At 42.3% G+C, this 25,656-nt stretch overlaps 1 protein-coding gene across 1 annotated transcript in view; it reads right to left on the reverse strand.

Moving 5' to 3' along the window:
* CSMD1 (CUB and Sushi multiple domains 1) overlaps window positions 1-25,656 on the reverse strand; it is a 1,485,257-nt gene that overhangs the window by 1,187,938 nt on the left and 271,663 nt on the right. Inside the window, exon 2 of the mRNA XM_036898253.2 lies at window positions 19,243-19,459. Coding sequence (XP_036754148.2) covers window positions 19,243-19,459 — 217 coding nt within the window. The remainder of the gene's footprint in view (window positions 1-19,242; window positions 19,460-25,656) is intronic.

Genomic DNA, 25,656 nt, shown 5'->3' on the forward strand with positions numbered 1-25,656 from the left:
CATACACAAAAAATTAACTTTATAAAAATCATGGTGTTTTTAACATGTGATGTTGGAACACCAAATACTCCCTTTGAATTTAAACCCTCACATATGCAAACTAACTCAAAATGAATCCCAGACTTTCACTGAGGAGCTAAGCCATTAAACTTTTAGAAGAAGAGAGAGAAAAATTTGTGATATTTCAATATGCAAACATTTCCTACACTTTCCACAAAATCATAAACCACAAATGAAAACTAGATGAATTGGATCTTATCAAGATTAAAAATATTTGTTGTTCAAAATACACCATTAAGAGAATGAATCTGGGAGAAATTATATCACCTATCAGTGGGTGATTTTAACAGACACTTCACAAGAAAGATATTTCAATGGCTAATAAGCACGTGAAAAGATACATCATTAGTCATGAGGGAAACTGAAATCTATGATAAGGTAACACTCTCACACCTGTTAGAGTGACCAACATCAAAAATGCTACACACAACTAATATAGGCAAAGATGTGGAGCAACTGGAATTCATAGCTGCCTATGGGAATGTACAATGGTACAGCCCACAGGCACAGCCTATTTTGGCCATTCTTCCAAGAGTTAAACATAAACCTACCTTCTGACCTGTCCATTCCATTCCTAGGTGTTTGCGCAAAAGGAATTTAACATTTCTCCAGGCAAAGATTTTTATACAAACGATCACAGGAAATTTATTTCTAATAGTTGAAAAATGAGGGGAGAAACCCAGTATCCATGAGGAAGTGGTCAACCAAACGGTGGCTTGTCCATACAATGCACTACTACTTGGCAATAAAAATAATGCACTATTGTTATATAAAGAAATGGGGATGAAGCTCAAAAAACCATCATGCTGAGCAAAAAAGGTTGGGCAAAGAAGAGTACATGGCATATAATTACATTTATAAAAAAAAATCACAGAAAATGCAAACTTCCCACAAATGGAGTTCTACAAGATGCAAACTAACCCAGAGTGACAAAAGGGATTAGTGGTTGCCTAGAAACAGCGGGAGGAAGAAGGATGGATGGATTACCAAGGGGCTCCGCGACGCTTCTACAGTAACAGGAACACGTTCCCTTAGTGGTGGTGACATTTCATGGCTGGAGGTGAAACTTAGCTGAGTTTTAAGTTTTCAGTATATACAACTCATTATCAAGTATACTTCAAAGAAGTGTGAAATGGTAAAGTGAAAGGATTTGTCTGTCAATCTAGTTTTTAAAATAGTGTCTCCAACCCTTGCATAAAAAAATCTAGAATATTTCCTCTATAAAGTGGGCTACTGACAAACCAGAGTTCCAATCCCGGGAACCCAAACAGCACATTTCAGAAATACCTGGCCCATGCCCCGCCTAATGACCACGCAGGCCGTTCTCCTGTAAGGGGCCCCGCAGCATATACATGCACTGGACGTAACAAGCACCCCATTTCAGCGCCACACACAGCCCGGACGGGGCGCCCTTCTGGAAGGCTCCCAGCTGAGCTAACGGGACCCGAGGAGGGTCTGGTTCGGGGCGCGGGGAGCCTGGCGGGGCCCCTGTCCCTTCCAACCGCGCCGCCCAGGGGCTGCGAACAAGCCCCGGGGGCAGAGGTTGCGGCCCGTGCCCGCCGCGCTCCCCGGCGCGCCAACCGCCCCCGGCCCCCTCTCTCCTCGTTCCCAGGCCCGGTCGGGCCCCCGCTCCCTGCCCGACCGGCTCGGCCTCCAGAAGGGCCGGCGCCCCCCAGCCCGCGGCGCCCGAACAGCCCGCGAGGCGTCCTCGCAGCCCGCACTTACCGCGGGCGCCCCGGGCGTCCTGGGGCCGCGGGTCTCCGGCGCCGCCGCCGCTCGACGGCCTCCGCCCTCCGCCCTCCAGGCCGCACGCGGCGCACGTTCCCGGGCCTGCGGCGGGGCCGCACGTGGGGCCGCCGTTCCCGCGCCCCGCCCCGGGCTTCCGGCCCCGCGGGGAGGGCGGGGCCTGCGGGGAGGGGCGGGGCGCGCGCTGACTCGGGCCGTGGAGGACGAGGCACCTGGGCCTCCGCGGCACCGACGCCGCGCGCACGAGGGCCCCGTCGCCGCTTCATCTCGGCTCGGGCTGCTTAGCGACAGGGGCTCCCCGCCCCTCGGCCGCCGGGAGCGCACAGCGGTCCTCCGTGGGGGCCCGGGACGCCTGCGCGCCGCGGGCAGGGGCGGAGGGGAGCCTGGACAGCGCAGTCCCCGCCCGCACGTGCGCTGCTCACCGCGGCCTGCCCGCCACCCCCCAAGGGCTGACTTAACACAGCTGTGTCCTCCTGCCCCTCAGCCTTCTCAGCTGCGCCCTTTTAGGGCCCTGGGCTCAAAGCTTTTCTCAGAAACACTGTGCGTTGGCTCGGCCCTTTGATTGGAGATGCACAAGAGTGCCCGCCACTCAGAACATCAGGAACGAAGACGGCCCCCACCCACACCATCTGTACGGACTATCGGATCCATCCTCATCATCCATTTAAAAGATATGCACAATATTGTCTCCTTAGCCATGACATACATTTATTATGCTACACTGTAAAGTCTCAAATACAGGGTACGGTCCCAATGTGAAGCTTGAATTAACACCCTCTCAGCATCACTGTGGTAGCGATATACACTGCATTCAGAGGTAGTTAACCCTTTGAGGGTGTCTTTTTAAAGGGTTATTTTATTCAGCATGATTTATGAGTATGAGGATAGTCCATACTCCAAACTACTACCTTTGTAAATTCTGGACCATTGCCTTCCACCTCCGCTATTGTTCTCTAAAGGTGGTTGTCTGACTGTTAGACAATGGGGATAACACTATGCACTAAGCATTTGCTTTTTGGAAATATCTCATACAAAAAAATATTATCTGATGCATGGCCATGTAGGGCGTGAAAACCAATAAACCTAAGAGAAGATTTTGATTAATGTCTGTATTGTATTCAGGACAAGCTCTGTACACGATCATGGACCTGTAAGAACTGACATGATGAGAAAAATGTCGTGAGGGGCCCATTCATCATGTATGGGAAATGGAGAAGCTGCCTCCTTTAGGAAGACATTTCTGAAACTTCTAGGAGGCCAAGGTGTTCCTGAAGGCAGTCTTCCTCTCGGCTGAACGGTTACAGGCCGAATGGAGCATTCATTTCCCTCTTCCCTGCTCGCCCTGGGATTCTCCCTCTCAAGTGGAAGAGGCCCTGTTCCTCGCGGAACCGCTGCCTTGGGGCAGGGAGGCAGGTGCACAGGTGGGGTTTTTGTACTGGTGATTTTAACAGGAAAAAGGACATGGAAGTGAGGCGTAGTCAGGCTGTATCCGTAACCCTACCACTTCTGTCTGTTTCCAAGCAATTGTTGAGCTTGGGAAGTTGTGCTGAGCGGAAGGGTCAGAGAGCAAACTGTCTGATCCTAATGTCACAGCACTGCTGAGCTCAGGGCAGGAAGCCGAGGGACCCAGTCGGGTGGATGACCCCGGGCAAGGTGAGCAGCCCAGCACACCAGCTCTGTCCTGAAGAGTCAGCCGGGCAGCTTTGCTCCCCTGCTCCCGGAAAGACCCGCCCAGCCTGTCATACCCTCTGGGGCGAGGATGCCCCGAAGAAAATACAGGAAGGCTTTCTTCACTTACGTTTCAGCCCTGGAAGCTGTGAGCAGAATTCTGCCCAAGTGAATCCCTCGGGGTCTGTGAGGGACCCCAGGGAGATGCCAGCTAGAACACTGAGGTTTAGGAAAGAGTGGCCCATGTTTCTTTCTGCTCCAGGAAGCCTTATTTGAAAGAATTTTCTAAATTTAAAGTCAGTATATACTATAAATACTCTTAATTGCTTACACAATTGTAATTTATAATAATATTGGCTCACTAAATGCACAAATTTATGTCTAAGTATCACACTTACTCCAGGAAAACAGAAACATACCACAAGTTTGAAACAAGACTCCTTCCAAGGCAGATAATTTGCCTTTTTGATGGTTTTTAGTACATTCAGATATAAAGTAAATACTATTTATATGCAAAGGGAGAGTGACTGTGTTTATAAAAGTAAAAGAAAGAAATTGTTTTAGGTTCTAAGTAATTTCCTATCCCTTTTAAAAAATCAATTTTGTGAATTCAGAGTATGTAACTAACACATTGTTGTATATAACATTCATTCATTTAAAAATTATTTTGTAAACAATTAAGATACATTTAATCAATTAGGACTCATTTGTTCAGTGTGTTCTAAGGGCTTGGCTGCTTTGGGGGCTTTGCAATCCAAATATTTATTAAAACAGGGAAAGGAGGTAAAAAGTAAATCTTAAACTTGAAATTCAACTATAAATCCAGTTGCCCACATGAAGTTGATTTAAAATCTTGGAAATTTTAAGAAATCTAATGATTTCCAGTTCTTTATTGCTTATTAACATGGATAGCTTCCCAGTGAGCCATTTGAAAAAACTATTTTTGCAGATTCATTATCATGAAGAAGAATAAAAATCAATATATTACTGACTTTTTGACACGTTATGTTCCCTTTCCCAGAAACCAAGGACTAAAAAAATAATACTTTTATTTTCTTTTGGGAGAGAATGTCGAGATGATTCTTGGTGAAATTTGATTATGCCTAATACTGGGGAAATCCCATTTCCTTGCTGACATAATCCTGCAAACGACACCATCATTTCTGTTCAGTTCTGTTAGTCCGGCTGCCTGGCTACCTGTGCTGAGCAGAGATGGAGCTGCCTCTCAGGCTTCCTATGTTCTATGGCACCTCTACTAGCTTGGTTCCGTGGACAGAAAAACAGTGTAGAGAGACAGGCACAGCTACAGATCAGATGGTTATAGCTATAGACAGATTTTATTGATGGTTTCATATAGGGGGCTTATTGCTATAAATCAGGGGTTTTCATCCTTGGCGCCAATGACATTTTGTGACAAACAATTCTCTGTTATGTGGGGCTATCCTGCACACCTGTCAGCATCTCTGTATTGTACCTGCCACATTCAGGTAGTGCCCTGTGCCATGTGACCGCCAGAATCTCTCCCAACATTGCCAAATATCCCCTGGGGCACGAAATCACTGGGCCCTGAGAGACGCTGATGTATGTATACATACAGAGAGAAAGACAGAGACAGAGATGGAAAGTGATGGAGAGATAGCTAAAGATGGAGAGAGATAAGAGGGGGAAAGAAACATCTAGATAGAGCTAAAAATAGACATAGACATAACCAACAGTGGCTCTGCAAGAATCCCAAAGACGGAAAGGACTCCCACTTACAGCCCCCTGCAGGCCTGCCCCGGACACGAAGCACTCCTGCTGTTTCTGGATTAAGGCAACATTTTCTGAGAAGTTATGCAGGAAGCCCCCTGGGAGAGCTCAGGCCGGGGGCTGCCCTGTTCCCCCTTCACAGTATCTTCAAGTCACTACAGGGCAGTGCAATTACATATAAGGAAGGGGTTCTTGGGACCTCACCACCACCTAGAACTCCACTGGTGCTGTTTATTATGAGTTACTACTATTTATGAAATTGTGTCTACATTCGGGTTTCCATTTTCTCGAAATCCCTCTGCTGAAAAATAATAAATCATTTGTTATTCTTATTTATCTCTTCTCTTTGAATTTCTGAAAGCCCTTCCTTCTGCATTTATCCAAGCAGTGTTCCAGGAGTTGAGAGCTTTCTGAGAATTTTCCACACATATTCATGACTATCCAGAAGACTTCCCTGCCCATGTAAATATGTTTGCTCCTTGCAAAACTGTCAAGATATTGAAATGAATCGTCAGTTTTGGTTACTGCAGAAACCATGGCCAGAGCAGGAAGAGGCGGTGGTCAGAATTCAAAGGGATGCTAAAACTCGCCTGTACTGTTGCAAATGTATTCTGCATGGCTCCCTTAATGGTTTAAATGTCGTCTGCAGGATTTCTCATTACTAGCAGTTTAATCATTTTTGTGTAATATGAGTATTAAGAAAACAAATACAGTTGTTCTCAACAAAAGCTACATGTTAAAATTACTGGATGGTGGTGGGGCTTTTATACACACAACACATGCACACACACACACACCCATATTTAAATTTCCATATATATATAATATGTATATTTCCATTTATATAACATATGTGTGTGTGTGTGTTTGTATGTATCTTCACATTAGCCATCTGCAGATAACCAACTTAAAAAAATTAACCTTACCAAACAACCACTAACCCTGTCTGATTTGCTAATTTAAAGCACATGTTGAAAAAGTAAATTCGGAAGATGGTTTATTCCATCATGTCACCATATGCATGCAGAGTAGTGAGCATGGCTTGACAGTCTTGTAATTATGGGGACATGGTGGGGGTACATGAGAAGTCCTAATATCACTGCTGTCTCCTTGGCTCCTCTGTGGGGTGCTCACTGAAGTAGGAGGCCCTGTTTCCTCAGTCCCCCTAAGCAGGGACTGCATACTGACAGCTGGAGACATCCTCCCCCTGCAGTGGGCTCCCCAGTTCCTTCCTCACTCAGGCTGGAAGGCCCACCTCTCTGCGGCCCTTGAGGCCCTGGTCTGGCCTGTCAGGCTGCTCACTTCTGCCAGTCCAGACCATGTGGCTGGCTAAATGCAATGTCAAGGTATGTGTCTGGTGTTCGTATGACAGTCCAGTGCCTATGGAAACTTCCATGCACACTGTACCCTATGTGTATCGGAGTCTTCACTGGGGCATCAGTCACCTGCCAAGCTAAAAATAAAATGATGCTTTGGTTTTTATCTGACCATTGATCCATGAGTGGCTCGCTCAGGACCTCATACCAGCAATGGGAGACAGTAAGGCAGAATTCAGAAACTGCTTGAGCTCTCGTCTAAAATAATCCAAATGCAACTGAAACCTCTTCCTAGGCTTTAGACATTCTCAAGCTCCAAACATCACCAAATATAGTTAATATCATATGGTTTTCTTAATGTTTAATACAGTTAAACACATTCTGACAATTTAGAAAAAAAATCATTGGAAAAAATGTGATATTTTAGCAACACTTACTCATGCTTTTCTGATTTTAACGCCCCCACCACATTCATCTCTTACTTCGCCATAACCATCATCGTAGGTAACTCAGGGTGAGCTTGCAAGAATTAGAGAAATAATCAAGACCACCGTCAAAGCTCTTGGCCTTGACCTTCCCTTCTACAACCATCACGGAGCAATACAAGCTGACTTCCCATATTCGGTGACCCGAATGTCCTCGACAGGCAAGCTCTTACTCACTTTTTGAGGTTATAATGAGATTTCCTTTTCAAGTTTGATATTATAATGTTACCAGACCTGGAAATTGATGTCAACTTCGTCTATTTTCTGATTTGGGGACAAATAAACGTTACTTCAAATTCAGAAAACATCTACTGGGTGGCTGTCACTACTTTGGACAAGTAACTTCTGCTCACCCAGAGGGAGAGTCATACTCCGTCACATTACTTGTAACAGAGAAGACAGGGAGGTCCGGCCCTGATCAGGACCGTCTGAAATCAAAATGACCCACGAGGACTTACTATTGTACAGTTGACATATCTAGTCAACACCAAAGAAGGCAGTCATGGCGTATTTCTTGGCCTCAAAGGATGTCTGTTGTATCTGACACGAGAACACAAAGATACACAAACCCCCAACAAGGGTCAACTTGGCAGCTGGCCTATGTGAGTGCTGAGTGCTAAAGGAGTTTGGGGAAAAAAGAACTTTCTTTGCTTGTTGTTTTTTAACTTGGGGTGCACAGGGAAATTTTACCAAGATAGATACACTGTGAGTTGGGTTTTGAAAGTTGGATGTCATCTAGACATGATTAGCATTTTCCCTCATGAGGTCAGGCCACGGGATCCCGGGTGGATCCATGTGGCTGAGCACAAATGCCACAGACTGAACATGTGTGCGTGTGTGTGTTCCCACCAACTCCAATGTTGAAGCCTAGTCCCCAGGGTGCTGGTGCAGGAGGTGGGGCCCTGGGGAGGTGATGGGCCCATGAGGGGGAGCTCTCCTGAGTGGGAATGGTGCCCCTATAAAGGGACCCCCAGAGCCTGTGCAACCCTCCCACCACACGAGGACATAGCCAGAGAAGTCAGCTATGACCCAGGGGCAGCTCCTGCCCAGACACTGCCGCTGCCTGCACTTGGGTGTGGGGCTTTGGGCCTCCAGGCTGGCAGGTCAAGTCTGTCGTTTCCCAGGCCCAGTCTAGGGTACCTGCTCCAGCAGCCCCATGGGCTCGGGCACAAAGTACACCAAACCCACCCAGGCCAGAAACGCACTCCGGAGCAGGGCTGTAGGGTTGCTGGAACATGCGGGTCACTCACCGATAAGTCACATCTAAGATAAAGCAGAAACGGGGGTCTTGTGGGCAGCGTGCAGAGAGGCAGGGCTGCGGCCGGAGGCCACGTGGGAGGCGGCCGAGCTACAGTCTAAGATAAACCAGAAAGCCACCTGCTGTGGCTGGGCACCTGCACGGGGAGGGTGCAGGGCTCCAAACAGGTTGTGGTTAATGAGGTGGCACTGCCACAAGGAAGCTTGGGGTTTCTGATGATGTGGCCGCATGTCTGTGGACATCTGAGAAGCAACAGGAGGTTCTGAGCCAATAAAGTCCAGATTTAAAAACCAGGAATAGTAATGACAAGTCCTAAGAAGCCATGAGGAGCTACGGTTTTCCTTCTAGGGAATTCAAAGGGCAGGTTCTTCATTCTCATTTGGAGTCAAACCTCTTGCCTTACACTTAAGAGGAGCCTTAATTTACTCCTCCACACATACGTGCTAGAATTTAATGTACTGAAGGACACTCAAGTCATGTATGTGTTTGTGTAGTTGTATTACATAAATAATCCAAGATAATAGCATAAATTGTACTTTTCTTCTTTAAAGATTTTTTTTTTTACACAGGTAAATAATATAGTCTTCACTAAAGTTAAACACTGATAATTCTAACCTCCAGATTCTATGTTTTGTTGGGAATTAAATCTAAATCTCAGGTTCCTGAAGAAAAAAAAAATCCTTGACTGTGCTTAAATAAAAGAAATCTCATTATAATAAAATTCTCAAGTTGTTCACAAAACAACTACTTTTTGGTTAGTGCCCATTTAGAGCTACTAAACCCCAGCTTCTGTGCCCCAAGGAAAGAGCTAACTTTGCTCTACGGAAGAACTTTTCTGACAGCCTAGTGATGAGCAGCTCAGACATCCAACCCCTCACAAACATGTCCTGACTTTGAATTCAAGAGCCGCTTTCGGTGCTGTGAGTTAATTGTGTTTGAGAAATAAACAACTGTTCCAAGATATAAGGGGAAACAAACAGCATTACTGCCTCCCCTCACCCTATAATTAGAATTTCATAATATTTATACCTAGTTGTTTCAATAACTAATGTTGAAATGTTGCAGCCTCTTCATGTGTTTTCCCTAACATATTTATCTTTCTATTTCACATTATTGATTATTCAAAATTTTATGGACGTGAAGACCAGGGCACTTAGGAGCTGTGGGGGAATTCTGTTTCTCAGGTTTTGCCTCTGTGTTAAGATCCCTAGAATAGGGATTTCTGTCCTCAGAATCATGACCAAGCCCTCACAGAATGTCCACTCAAAAAGACATTTGAACCATGGAGACTGGAGAAAAAAGATATAATTTGATACAGAGAAAGCATCTCCTTTACCTTAAGGACAAGGAATGGGCAGAAATATGACGTATGTGTTCTCTGTCTCAAGTGAAAAATGGTAGGTAATAGTGATTTATGTGGCCCCAAGCAGTCTCCTTCTTATCAGCCTTCTGTACTTCCTCTAGTAAAAATATCTAAGTGGACAGAAGAATCATGATGCCATTTGTGTAACTCACCAATATTTATCAAGCTCTCTGAGGGGCAGGTACCATTTACATACTACTCACTGGAACCTCAAAGGGAAATACAATGATTCTAATTGCTGTAACCTTAGTATTTCCACCGCTGATCCTGTACTAATACAGAAGATGGCAGGAGGCTGCTTTCTAAACCTTATAGATTTTAACATATAAAATGATCATAATATTGCCTGAAGAACTAAGAGGACAGTAGTTGATAAAATTAACATATAAGACAGGTTTCCTTTAGAATAGAATTATTATAATAGAATTACAGGAAATGGAAATATGGACTGAGGAATGTTTTTTAAGACTACATGTTTACTAGTCATTATTTTTAATGGAAAGAGAATTACTTTTAACATGAAGTGCAGGCCTCAATATTTTAATAAAGTGAATTCTCTTGTTTTTTTGTCATACCTCTTTGCAGTTTCTATTGTAATTGTTTCTATTACTACAACATACCACTGGTCCTTAGTAGCATCATTGATTTGGAATAAAAACTAACAAATAACTAATATTGAGAAGAGTAAGAAAGAGGATATGAAATATTGCATCAAATTAGCAAGGACAGTGCATGTAAGTATTTTGACCAAACACCCAACCATAGGAACATACACCTCAGACATAAAGAAAGGAGGCTGGGTAACTAATCCATAATGAAGGTGGCCATGTGCAGCGTATGATGGGGCAAATGGAAAACTGTTTTTAAAAACAGACAACAGATGCTCTAAAGGACCTAGAAAGAACTAGAAGATGGCTTACATTTGAAAAGTTACAAAGTAAAAATAAAATATTTGAAATATATTAATATATATACTTCACATATTCCCTACATGGTTAATAAACTACTTGTGCAAATATAATTGTACATTTTTGTAGTTAGAAATTTTTCTTAGAGAGGTGGAGCCAAGATGGTGGCGTGAGTAGAGCAGCGGAAATCTCCTCCCAAAACAACATATATCTATGAAAATATAACAAAGACAACCCTTCCTAGAATAAAGACCAGAGGACACAGGACAATATCCAGACCACATCCCGACCTGAGAGAACCCAGCGCCTCGCGAAGGGGGTAAGATACAAGCCCCGGCCCCGCGGGAGCCGAGCGCCCCTCCCCCCAGCTCCCGGCGGGAGAAGAGCAGGCAGAGCGGGAGGGAGACGGAGCCCAGGGCTGCCGAACACCCAGCCCCAGCCATCCAGGCCAGAGCGCAGACACAGTGCGTGCACAGGGGGCCCTGGATGCTAGGGAAACAGGGCAGCAAGAACAGTGAGCGGGCACTGGAAGCCAGGTGCCGGAGGACATAAGAAAAGCAAGCGGCCATTTTTGTTGTTCTTGTTGTTGTAGTTTTGGTGAGGTGAGTGCTTTTTGGAAGTCTTAAAGGGACAGGGACCCCAATACTAGGGAAACAGTGCAGGAAGACCAGTGAGTGGATCCCTGAGGCCAGTGCCTGGGGACAAAGAAGAGCGAGTGGCTTTTTAAAAAATTATTTATTTAATTTTATCTTGGCGAGTGCTTTTTGGAAGTCTTAAAGGGGCAGGGGGGGACACTTAATCCAGAGGTAGGGAATCCGGGGATCTCTGGGCACCCTAACCCCTGGGCTGCAGGGAGCAGGCAGGCCCCTTACGGAGATAAATAGCGTCCCAGCAGCTCCCCCTCCTACGCGACTCCACCACTTTGGAGCAGCTGCCCGAGCCAGGCCACGCCCACAGCAACAGCGGAGATTAACTCCATAGCAGCCGGGCAGGAAGCAGAAGCCCTGTCTGCGCGCAGCTGCGCAGCACAAGCCACTAGAGGTCGCTGTTCTCCCAGGAGAGGAGGGCCACAAACCAACAAGAAGGGAAGTCCTTCCAGCCGTCACTCGTCCCAGCTCTGCAGACTATTCCTATGACCATGAAAAGGCAAAGCTACAGGCAGACAAAGACCACAGAGACAACACCAGAGAAGGAGACAGACCTAACCAGTCTTCCTGACAAAGAATTCAAAATAAGAATCATAAACATGCTGACAGAGATGCAGAGAAATACGCAAGAGAAATGGGATGAAGTCCGGAAGGAGATCACAGATGCCAGAAAGGAGATCGCAGAAATGAAACAAACTCTGGAAGGGTTTATAAGCAGAATGGAGAGGATGCAAGAGGCCATTGATGGAATTGAAACCAGAGAACAGGAACGCATAGAAGCTGACATAGAGAGAGACAAAAGGATCTCCAGGAATGAAACAATATTAAGAGAACTGTGTGACCAATCCAAAAGGAACAATATCCGTATTATAGGGGTCCCAGAATAAGAAGAGAGAGGAAAAGGGATGGAAAGTATCCTGGAAGAAATAATTGCTGAAAACATCCCCAAACTGGGGGAGGAAATAATCGAACAGACCACAGAAATACACAGAACCCCCAACAAAAAGGATCCAAGGAGGACAACACCAAGACACATAATAATTAAAATGGCAAAGACCAAGGACAAGGAAAGAGTTTTAAAGGGAGCTAGAGAGGAAAAGGTCACCTATAAAGGAAAACCCATCAGGCTAACATCAGACTTCTCAACAGAAACCCTTCAGGCCAGAAGAGAATGGCATGATATATTTAATGCAATGAAACAGAAGGGCCTTGAACCAAGAATACTGTATCCAGCATGATTATCATTCAAATATGACGGCGGGATTAAACAATTCCCAGACAAGCAAAAGCTGAGGGAAATTGCTTCCCACAAACCACCTCTACAGGGCATCTTACAGGGACGGCTCTAGATGGGAGCACTCCTAAAAAGAGCACAGCACAAAACACCCAACATATGAAGAAGGGAGAAGGAGGAATAAGAAGGGAGAGAAGAAAAGAATCTCCAGTGTATATAACAGCTCAATAAGCGAGCTAAGTTAGGCAGTAAGATACTAAAGAGGCTAACCTTGAACCTTTTTTGGTAACCACGAATTTAAAGCCTGCAATGGCAATAAGTACATATCTCTCAATTGTCACCCTAAATGTAAATGGACTGAATGCACCAATCAAAAGACACAGAGTAATAGAATGGATAAAAAAGCAAGACCCATCTATATGCTGTTTACAAGAAACTCACCTCAAACCCAAAGACATGTACAGACTAAAAGTCAAGGGATGGAAAAACATATTTCAGGCAAACACCAGTGAGAAGAAAGCAGGGGTTGCAGTACTAATATCAGACAAAATAGACTTCAAAACAAAGAAAGTAACAAGAGATAAAGAAGGACACTACATAATGATAAAGGGCTCAGTCCAACAAGAGGATATAACCATTCTAAATACATATGCACCCAACACAGGAGCACCAGCATATGTGAAACAAATACTAACAGAAATAAAGGAGGAAATAGACTGCAATGCATTCAATTTAGGAGACTTCAACACACCACTCACCCCAAAGGATAGATCCACTGGGCAGAAAATAAGTAAGGACACAGAGGCACTGAACAACACAGGAGAACAGATGGACCTAATAAACATCTATAGAACTCTATGTCCAAAAGCAACAGGATATACATTCTTCTCAAGTGCACAAGGAACATTCTCCAGAATAGACCACATACTAGCCCACAAAAAGAGCCTCAGTAAATTCCAAAATATTAAAATTCTACCAACCAATTTTTCAGACCACAAAGGTATAAAACTAGAAATAAATTCTGCAAAGAAAAAAAAAAGGCTCACAAATACATGGAGGCTTAACAACAGGCTCCTAAATAATCAATGGATCAACGAACAAATTAAAACAGAGATCAAGGAATATATAGAACCAAATGACAACAACAACACAAAGCCCCAACTTCTGTGGGACGCAGTGAAAGCAGTCTTAAGAGGAAAGTATATAGCGATCCAGGCTCACTTGAAGAAGGAAGAACAACCCCAAAGGAATAGTCTAACATCACAGTTATCGAAACTGGAAAAAGAAGAACAAATGAGGCGTAAGGTCAGCAGAAGGAGGAACATAATAAAGATCAGAGAAGAAATAAACAAAATTGAGAAGAATAAAACAATAGCAAAAATAAATGAAACCAAGAGCTGGTTCTTTGAGAAAATAAACAAAATAGATAAGCCTCTAGCCAAACTCATTGAGAGAAAAAGAGAATCAACACAAATCAACAGAACCAGAAATGAGTACAGAAAAATCATGACAGACTCCATAGAAATACAAAGAATTATTAAAGACTACTATGAAAGCTTATATGCCAAGAAGCTGGAAAACCTAGAAGAAATAGACAACTTCCTAGAAAAATACAACCTTCCAAGACTGACCAAGGAAGAAACACAAAAGTTAACCAAACCAATTACGAGCAAAGAAATTAAAACGGTAATAAAAAAACTACCCAAGAACAAAACCCCCGGGCCGGACGGATTTACCTCGGAATTTTATCAGACACACAGAGAAGACATAATACCCATTCTCCTTAAAGTTTTCCAAAAAATAGAAGAGGAGGGAATACTCCCAATCTCATTCTATGAAGCCAACATCACACTAATGCCAAAACCAGTGAAAGACCCCACCAAAAAAGAAAATTATAGACCAATATCCCTGATGAATGTAGATGCAAAAATACTCAATAAAATATTAGCAAACCGAATTCAACAGTATATCAAAAGGATCAAACACCATGACCAAGTGGGATTCATCCCAGGGATGTAAGGATGGTACAACATTCGAAATTCCATCAACATTATCCACCACATCAACAAAAATAAAGACAAAAACCACATGATTATCTCCATAGATGCTGAAAAAGCATTTGACAAAATTCAACATCCATCATGATAAAAACTCTCAGCAAAATGGGAATAGAGGGCAAGGACCTCAACATAATAAAGGCCATATATCATAAACCCACAGCCAACATTATACTGAACAGCGAGAAGCTGAAAGCTTTTCCTATGAGATCAGGAACTAGACAGGGATGCCCACTCTCCCCACTGTTATTTAACATAGTACTGGAGGTCCTAGCCACGGCAATCAGACAAAACAAAGAAACACAAGGAATCCAGATTGGTAAAGAATAAGTTAAACTGTCACTATTTGCAGATGACATGATATTGTACATAAAAAACCCTAAAGACTCCACTCCAAAACTACTAGAACTGATATCGGAATACAGCAAAGTGGCAGGATACAAAATTAACACACAGAAATCTGTAGCTTTCCTATATACTAACAATGAACCAATAGAAAGAGAAATCAGGAAAACAATTCCATTCACAATTGCATCAAAAAGAATAAAATACCTAGGAATAAACCTAACCAAAGAAGTGAAAGACCTATACCCTGAAAACTACAAGTCACTCTTAAGAGAAATTAAAGGGGACACTAACAAACGGAAACTCATCCCATGCTCATGGCTAGGAAGAATTAATATCGTCAAAATGGCCATCCTGCCCAAAACGATATACAGATTTGATGCAATCCCTATCAAATTACCAGTAACATTCTTCAATGAACTGGAACAAATAATTCAAAAATTCATATGGAAACTCCAAAGACCCCGAATATCCAAAGCAATCCTGAGAAAGAAGAATAAAGTAGGGGGGATCTCACTCCCCAACTTCAAGCTCTACTATAAAGCCATAGTAATCAAGACAATTTGGTACTGGCACAAGAACAGAGCCACAGACCAATGGAACAGACTAGAGAATCCAGACATTAACCCAGACATATATGGTCAATTAATATTTGATAAAGGAGCCATGGACATACAATGGCAAAATGACAGTCTCTTCAACAGGTGGTGCTGGCAAAACTGGACAGCTACATGTAGGAGAATGAAACTGGACCATTGTCTAACCCCATATACAAAAGTAAACTCAAAATGGATCAAAGACCTGAATGTAAGTCATGAAACCATTAAACTCTTGGAAGAAAACATAGGCAAAAACCTCTTAGACATAAACATGAGTGACCTCTTCTTGAACATATCTCCCCAGGCAAGGAAAACAACAGCAAAAATGAACAAGTGGGACTATATTAAGCTGAAAAGCTTCTGTACAGCAAAAGACACCATCATTAGAACAAAAAGGAACCCTACAGTATGGGAGAATATATTTGAAAATGACAGATCCCATAAAGGCTTGATGTCCAAAATATATAAAGAGCCCACCCACCTCAACAAACAAAAAACAAACATCCACTTAAAAATTTGGCAGAGGAACTGAACAGACAGTTCTCCAAAAAAGAAATACAGATGGCCAACAGACACATGAAAAGATGCTCCACATCACTAATTATCAGAGAAATGTAAATTAAAACTACAATGAGATATCACCTCACACCAGTAAGGATGGCTACCATCCAAAAGACAAACAACAACAAATGTTGGTGAGGCTGTGGAGAAAGGCGAACCATTCTACACTGCTGGTGGGAATGTAAGTTAGTTCAACCATTGTGGAAAGCAGTATGGAGGTACATCAAAATGCTCAAAACAGACTTACCATTTGACCCAGGAATTCCACTCCTACGAATTTACCCTAAGAACGCAGCAATCAAGTATGAGAAAGACAGATGAACCCCTATGTTTATCGCAGCACTATTTACAACAGCCAAGAATTGGAAGCAACCTAAGTGTCCATTAGTAGATGATTGGATAAAGAAAATGTAGCACATATACACAATGGAATACTACTCAGCCATAAGAAGAAAACAAATCCTACCATTTGCAGCAACATGGATGGAGCTAGAGGGTATTATGCTCAGTGAAATAAGCCAAGCGGAGAAAGAGAAATACCAAATGATTTCACTCATCTGTGGAATATAAGAACAAAGGAAAAACTGAAAGAAGAAAACAGCAGCAGAATCACAGAACCCAAGAATGGACTAACAGTTCCTGTGTGGTGACCTCCAATAAGTTCTTCACAATGGTATAAAGGGCATATCAAAGTGTGGGCAAAGTGTCTGTTTGTGTTTATACAGAGGATCAAAGGCCAATTTGGCTACCCAGAAAATGAAATAAGATACGATATGAAGAAGAAGTTCCAACATCAACATACTCTGGAAGAGTCATTCCAGAAGATGTTCATCAAAAAACATCAACGAAGATCCTGGCGCTGTTGCAGTTGTAGATGCATTCATCCCCCTGGTTCCTGGACTTGCCATTGGAATGAAGAAGGAGATATCTAAGCTGGCCTGTGCATACAGTAAAATAACAAATTTGACAGAATCTATACTGTTGGAACTCAACCAAGAATTAGGAGAAGTGCAAGTTGCAGCGCTCCAAAACCTTGAGACTACAGACTATCTACTGTTAAAAGAACGTATGGGATATGAATAGTTCCCAGGAATGGGCTGTTTTAATTTGTCTGATTTTTCTCAAACTATTCAAATTCAGTTAGACAATATCCATCATATCATAGATAAGATTTCACAAATGCCTAGGGTGCCTAACTGGTTTTCTTGGTTTCACTGGAGATGGCTGGTGATTGTAGGTCTGCCTTGGTTATGTAACTATATTCCTATTATGTTAATGTGTGCATGCAATTTAATTAGTAGTTTAAAACCTATACATGCTTAAGTTACTCTACAAGAAGATATGTCAAAGAAATAACAAATCTTCCCATGTTTTCTTCCGCCTGCTACTTCTGCAGCTTTTCTTCTTCCTTCCTAATTACAACCCTTAACTAGAATTCGTGCCTCATATCAAATTTACCGAGTATCATAATTCTTCCAAGGGGTAAAGACACCTCAAGACAAATACTGGGCATAGAAGCCACAGGGCATAAATATGCAAAGAAGTAAAAAGCTAACCTTTTCAAACAATAAGGCTTCTCTCTCACTTACCAACTTTACATTTCCCTGTATGGCCCCGGAAGATGACTGGTTAGCCAGAGACGGGTAAGATTCCTCAAGGGAGGAACAACCTAAGACAGGCACAGTCGCAGGGGGGCCATCAGGTGAGAAATTGGGGACCAACAGAGGTGAGGCTTAGAACCTCACACCCCCTGTTTTGAGAGAAATCTTCTCCATCTGTGGATGTTTTGTTGCCCTTGTCTAGCTTGGATTAATACTTAGCCTATAGGCACACAGCTGATCATCTCCATTTGCTTTCTTACAGCACTAAACTATGTTTTCTACCTTTATCTTGCATCTACCTACCACTTCAGCATTTTATTAAAATAATAATAATAATAATAATAATAATAAGGGAGAAATGTGGGATTCACATATAAATCAAGTATAAAAATCAAACGAATATTCATATCTGACCTGATTGTTTGTAATTCATAATGAGTGATCAAAACTGAAAGTTTCTGTGATGACTGCCCTTGCACTGTTCACCATGTAAGAACTTGTGCTTCAGAAGATTGGAGACTGATGAGAATTAGGCTTGGGGTAGATTAATGATTGTGCATTGAGTCCCCTGTACAGAATGTTATTGTTGTTAACTGTTAACAACCATTTGATCAATAAATATGAGAGATGCCCTCTCAAGAAAAAAAAAAAAAGATCACTAGTTCAGGGCAGACCTAATGGAATTGAATAAAAACCTAATGATTGTACGCAAAAAAAAAAAAAAAAAGAAAAAGAAATTTTTCTTAATCCACAAAATCAAAAAGAAAGTGTATAACCCATGTACAGTCCTGCTCATATTAGCATCAATATCATTTTATTTATCTAAGCAGTATAATTTCTCCTGCTTACAATTTTCTACAAGACTCTATATATATATCCAACAATCCCTAATCAATGCAGAACTTTAAAAACATAAGATGAAGACTTACTGACCGTATATGTATGTTTATTTCAATATTTTCATCAGTTTAGCTAAGAAATTCCAATTTTTTTGAAAGCGATATTTCTCTTTCCTTTTTCAAATTAAAAAAATAACTGGATATAGTTGTATAGGTACAATTTTTTTTGCTTGTTTATTCATGAAAAATGTAACTTAAAGTCACCCTAGGAAATTTTTTCTTTAGGGTAAAAATCATAGCCCAAAGTAGAAAACTGATGGGAAATGTAATATATAATAATTGCACCAACCAAAAATTCTCCAAAGAGTGTGATATTCTTTCATGCTTTTACCTCACCCACCTCCTATGTTCTTTTTATTGAGTGTATTTTCTGATAATATAAAGGTTTATTTTGTTAGTCTCTGAATTGTACTCATGGATTTATCTTTGTGCTTTTTCTCCCAAACCCACAGTTGCTTAAAAACAATGATATATTATAACTTCACTAAATTACCTTAACAACATGGTTTTACAGATGAAAAATCTGATGTCTGAAAATGAAGCTGATGTTTGCTTTCAACAGGAAGTTATGTTTCTAAGCATTGAAACACTTGGACATGAGCGTACAGTCTTTACATTTTCTTAAAGAGTAACTGAAATTTTCTTTTCTGATAATTAAATGCAAATACGACTTCCAATTCAGTTTCAGAATCTGAGTACGTCCATCGGTGCTACCTGATGTGTAATAAGGGAAGCCGACGCCTTACCTCACTTTCAGGTTCCCTTGCTGGAGCTGTCCATCGTAGACCGACAAAATATCAAAATCCTCTTCCAGAGCAAAGGTGTGGAAGGACAGCTGTATCCGGTTGCGCTCTCCCGTGATGACGATCCAGGTGCAGTTGGCGTAGTTGGGGTAGCCATGCGGAAAGCCCGGGCTCTCGATGGTGCCATTGGGACCCTGCACCAAGCCCCCGCAGGTCTGGCCTGAGAAAGAAAATGCAAAGAAAAAGCATATTAATTTAGCCTATCTCTAATCTGTGATTTAAAAAAATATTTCCTTCATGCACATACATTGAGTGGTAAATTGCAACAGTGTTTGTTCTCCAGGAATAAAAGATCAAGAATCATTTCTTTAATAAAGAGGAAGAAGAAGGAAAATATACAACATTTGGGAACTCATATTATCAGAAATTTGGGGACACTTTTTTCTGTCACTCTCAAATACAGGTTCATGATACCAGATGCTCATATTTGTGAAACAAATTTGGTACTGATCATCTACATAGGATCATGTGGAAACACACCACACACTAGTTCCTCACTGGGGGAAACCAAACTGACAGATAAAATAATCATTATAAAGTTATAGTATGTATGTGTGCACACACACACACACACACACACACACACACACACACACACACACACTCGTAACGGTATATCCACATGGCTGCGCTCCGAGGTAACGAGAATAGTGAGGGAAAACCATACTCAATATTCAGACTACCTGCTTGCACCTGCCTTAGCGACTGTCCCACAAAACAGAAGAACAAACCAAACCACAGGAGTCTTATCCAGTGGAAAGTAAAAGTTATGTGATAAGATACAATTAAATTTTGCAAACACGAAGGGGCAGCCCAGCTGAGGAAGGGACCTGCTCTCTCCAATCTTCCTGTCTGCGTGGGTGGGGTTTGCTGGATGGGGAAGGGAGAGCGCACCCCAGGGATGGAGCCTCCCGAAGAAAACGTCTGGCTTCCCTGGGCAGCTCAGCGACACCCCACACTTTGCTCACTCCCCTAACTCTAACTTCCCTTAGGTCCAAGTAGGATTGGTTTTTAGTGTTCCAGGTCTCCAACTGTGATGTCCTAATTTATAAGAAATACATATTTTGTCTTCAACTCCTTTGGCACAGGATTCCTAAAATGCTTGGAATTTCCCAAGTGATGGGAGCAAAGAAAAACCCTTTCTGCTGTGTTAGCACCGTGACTATGGTACCCTCACCTGAGGTCGGGGGCTGGTTGCAGGGTGGGAACTTTCTGTCCCAGCCCCTGACCTCTGGGGAGAGCAGAGGGGCTGGAGACCGAGTCAGCCAATGGCCAGCAAGCCCATCACTCATGCCTACGCAGCGAAGCCTCAGCACAAACCCAGGACAGGTTCTCAGCCTCCCAGGTCTGCCAGCAGGTGGAGGTGCTGGGAGGGCGCAGCCCCTTCCCCAGAGGTCGCCCTGTGCGTCATTTCATCTGGCTGGTGAGTCAGACCTCTTAACATCCTTGGTAATAAACCCCTCTATCTAGTGAGTTCTGTGAGTCTCTCCGGCAATTAATCTAACCCAAGGAGGGGGTTGTAGGAACCTCTAAATTATAGCCAGTTGGTTAGAAGTTGAAATAACAGCCTGGGCTTGTGATTTGCATCTGAACTGGAGGGTCATCTTGGGGGGCTGAGCCCTTTAGCCGTGGGACATGACGTCATCTCTGGGTAGACAGTGTCATAATTGGAGCAAATTGGAGATCAACCAGCTGGTGTCCTGGGCATTGCTTGGTGGGATGCTGTGGGGAGCCCGCTGCCCATCCCCACCTTTGTGGAAGTGGAGGCAGAAACTAAGTAGCTACATGATATTGGGGGAGGATGAGAGGGGCAGTTGAGCACCGCAGAGCCACCTCCCACCACCTGAGCAGGCTGGGAAGTGTTCCCACAGCGGGGTCCTGACCCCTCGGCTCATTTTGTGGTATTGATTCTGACACTGGGCTTCTCTGACAGTCCTCAGATCTCAAGAGCACTTCCAAGGAACAGGGCCTGTTTTATAAATTGCAGGCCCAGGATTCCACAGGGATCTTCTGCTGAGAGGCCAGTGTCTGGCAGATCAGGAGCAGCCAGGCACCCACCAATTATATTCCTACCACAGGACAAACTCAACGATCTGCCCCTTCCCAACTCCACCAGTCAATTCACCTTCCCGCCTCGCCTCATCCCACATCACCCAGTTTTGCCCCGGGACCCCTTACTCACCTGCTCCCCCGCCCTGCTCTGCCCACGCCACTGCCTCCTGTGTGTAAACCTCCAGGCATGACCTGCTCTGGTCTCTGAGTCAGAATGCCTGCCATGGCCATGCCTGGTCCAGACTGAGTGAAAAGGAGGTAAGATCAGGACAGACAGGTCACTGGGACCTTCTGAAGGGACACCCTGTCATCATCTCACCTGTAAATATCACCACCAGGAGAGGGGACAAAATAGCTCCCACAAAATCCTGCTAACATTTAACTGACTTGAGGTTGGCTATTAAGGAGCTCTGAAACCTGCTTGGAATGTTTCATTCCTTCTTAATCTGGCCATTTCCCCCACCAATATGTTCCAATACATTTAAATGTTTTGACACTAGCGTATTAAGAAAGTTTTGGACGGACCTGGGCACATTCGGATCATGGCATGTAGCATAAGTACTTGAATACAAGTGTTATCCCAGCTTTTACTGTTGAACGGCAAACAGAAAATTATTTCCAACTACCTTTTGCTTTTTTAAAAGTATTTCACAATAGCAGCTCTCTGAGTGCTCAAATCGTTCCCAGTAATATCAAATGCTGGTGGGAGTTTGTGAAATCTTAATAAAAAAGATTTAATGAAAGGGATTTGTGAGTTTAAAACCAAAGAACTAATAAGAAGCCCATTTTCCACTAAATTTAAATCTAACAATAACACTGTAACAAGTAGATATTAAAGCTGTGGGGTTTTGAAAGGTCTTCAAAGAAAATAGCTTTTCCAGTTTATCTAGCAATTCTTGCTTTAGAGTAAATCAGAAAGTGAAAACTTGATTATAAATTGGAGGAAAGAAAAATAAGTTCACAGAAAAAAGTGTCAGCAGGAAAGTAGTTACTATTATAGACCCAACACGGTGAACCAGATTATCAAATATTAAGATTTTTCTCCAAGGAATAACATTTCAGCTGTGTTTGGGTCCCAATTAGTTAAGCACGGTGCATTATGAAGAATGAGTTGCATTTGCTCAATAGCTAGACTTTTCCACACGTCCTGTTAGAAACTCTGGGACCTGCTCAAAAGCTCTGAGAGGAGTAAATCTCAGGCTTGGCTGCAGATTGCAAACAATTGGGTTAGTCTTCAAAGCATCTATTCTCTGAGGTAGATTCTGATGTAGTTGGTCTGTGCCAAGAATATCCAAGACAATCATGAAGAAGAACAAAAACAAAAGCATAAGAAGATCTTATGCTACTTAATGTCACATCTTATTACAAAGCTACAGTAATTCAATCAGTGTTTAATTGGCACACACCTGGATAGATAACCAATGGCATAGAATAAAACTCCCAAAACTAGTTCACAGAGATGGAGACACTAGATTTACAACAAAGGTGGCCTTCACTGCCCTGAGGAGAGGATGGTCTTTTCAATAAAAGGTGCTGGGCCAGTTGGTTATCCAAATGGGAAAAATGCAGCTGTTCCCTGCCTCATAGTCATACAAATTTCAATTCACATGAATTGCAGACCTCAGCGTGAAATGTAAAACAGTAATGCTTCCAAAGGAAAATGACAAAACACGTCCTGTCTGGTAAGCAGAGACTTTTTAAATTGAACACATTTCTTTAAAAAAGTCATAATCATAAAAGAAAAAGTGAAATGGGAATACAAAAAATAGGATATATTTACAATATATATATTTGTGGCACATTCATAATATAATAGATAAGCCTCACAAATCAATGAGGAAAAGGTAATGTAACTGAAACTGAGTGGCTATAAGCAGCTAGAGATTTGGGTCCCAGAGGGATTCCTCTAATATTGTAGGGAGACAAGTGGATCATAAAGTGGGAGTGGCTCCTCAGCCCTGACCGCTTCCTCTCCTGGGTGGGCCTGTCCTGGAGCTGTGAGGAAAGAGCATTTTGTGCTAAAAGAAAACAAAAACAGATTTCTCTGGCCTTTCTTTGTAGAAGTGACAGCCCCACCTGCTTTATTCTAAGAGACATTTGGTGCCACTAGAGAATCATGAACTTGCCAGCAATTTAGTCAGTATCTTCTGACCTATGACAGTATCTCGAATTTTACTTAGAACACACACACGCCCCATGAAAATTATTATTTGTCTATGCAATTGTACTTGACTAGAGTTCTCTGAGTGAGCAGCGTTTATTCAAAATCTACACCAACACTGAATGGAAGGCCGCCTCCTCCAGAGCAGTTACATTAAAGCCATGCCTGTCAGCATCATCATGAGCTATATAAGCTTGTACTTCCCGACACACTTAAAAACAATGGCTACAACCATGCACACTGAAACTAAAATGATTCTCCAAATAGATAATCCCCAAATGTAAACTGATTATAATTAAATGCAAATAAGTTAGAGCACCCTTTCTTCATTAGTATGAGAGCTTATCACATACCATGTTAATGAATGTCTGAAATAAAGGTTGCTTCAATGGAAAAAGGTTCTTTTAGTTGAGTAAATAAAGCCACAGATGAATGTATGGAGATTATATCCTGTTGTATACATTTTCAGAGTTTATACACACTTGGCATATAGAGTAGAGTATGGGACTCGCCTACAGACCTACCACAAGCAAACTGCCAAGGTCCCCAGCAAATGTTTTTGCCCATCTTCCTGATATGATCCCACAGCCTGGCTTTTATATTCTAACGGACGCTTGCCTGCAACAGAGAACTCTCAAATATTCTACAAATGTTTGCTTTTTAAAGAAATATTTAAATGTTTGATTTAAATGTTGGCCTTACAACAACTTAAAATAAGCAGATTATTTCAGCTTGAAAACAATGAATAGACAAATGTTTAAGTATGATAAGCATAATCATACCTTAACATATTGCTCAACAGGAATCCATTGTAAGTGCATTTGTAATTTATACTCCCTAACGGCAATGAAGTGATCTGCAGTGTTTCAGTGGTAATTTTAATCTCTTAGTGAAAATTGTGTTTTTTCTTTTCTACAGGATTGAAAAACTCAATTGTTGCTGAAGAAAATTTCTAAGGATTTTCTTTCTTTATCTACTGCTACTGGGAATTACCTCCAAACCAAAAATTAATGGCAATGTTAGGAAAAGGAAGTAGATGTTTACAGACATATAAAATGCATGTGTCCCATAAATGCACATCGCACAGAAACATACACACCAAATTGCACACACAGATAAGCATTTACTTGCTGTAATGCAAACAACTACCAGAAAATTTCAGTATATGCTGTGATTTCAAGAAATTGGTGTCTAACAATATTATATATCAATTATATCCCAGGGAAGGTAGGAAACCAAAGAAGTAGTATCTACATCCTCGAGCAGTTGAATTATACCCTATGAAATATCTGGTTCATACCTGGAGTAGTCAGAAGAATATTAGGTATCAGGGGCCCACACAGAGTTAATTTAGTAAGAGATTTTTACCCAGTAGAGATCCTAAAATCCTACAGTACCAAATACAAAGGGTCACCAGCAATCTTTTTAATTCTGTCTCAACCTTTTTGGAGTGAGGGGCTGTTTTCAAAGTACATTTTCACATGTCATCTCAGCAGCCATGACAGCTGTCCCACAACATGATTTTGTAGATATAGAAATACAGGTGGAAGTGAAGTGGGGTGTTCAGAGCTTCCCAGAAATGAAGGATGGTCTTTGACAACAAAGACTGTCAAACCAAATCACAGCTGTGTCAGTGGAGACACAATCCATTCCCTGCTACATGTAGTGATCAAATCCCAGTGGCTATCGCACTGAGAGCTTAGATCTCACCATACAACTGTGGTGAAATACAGATAGGTAGGAACTTCAGCCCTTTTTTAAAACTGGTAGATGCCCAGGGGAAAAAAAATGTATGAAGTAGCATTTAAAAATATGAATGTCACTTATAATCCCATTACCAAAGATAATTATTGCTATCCCCTTACTGAACACTTCCTGATCTATACTTCACACTTTTAAAGATGGTGTTGTTACCTGACATGTAACACGTGGGCAGTTTGTTTTTGATTGTCTTTTGCTGGTCCTCCAGGGACGGGAGCCAGTAAGACGTGGATCTACGATGTGTTTGCCTTTCCCTGTTGCTGCTGATCTTTATTCTGAGAAGGCTCATAAGCTCCTCCCTGACTCTTGCTGTCTAATTTGTTCTACTACCTAGCACACACCTTTCATTTCTTAGAAGAAAATATGTGTTGCACCAATTCATC

The sequence above is a fragment of the Manis pentadactyla genome, chromosome 7 (genome assembly GCF_030020395.1).
Source record: "Manis pentadactyla isolate mManPen7 chromosome 7, mManPen7.hap1, whole genome shotgun sequence".
Lineage (NCBI taxonomy): Eukaryota > Metazoa > Chordata > Mammalia > Pholidota > Manidae > Manis > Manis pentadactyla.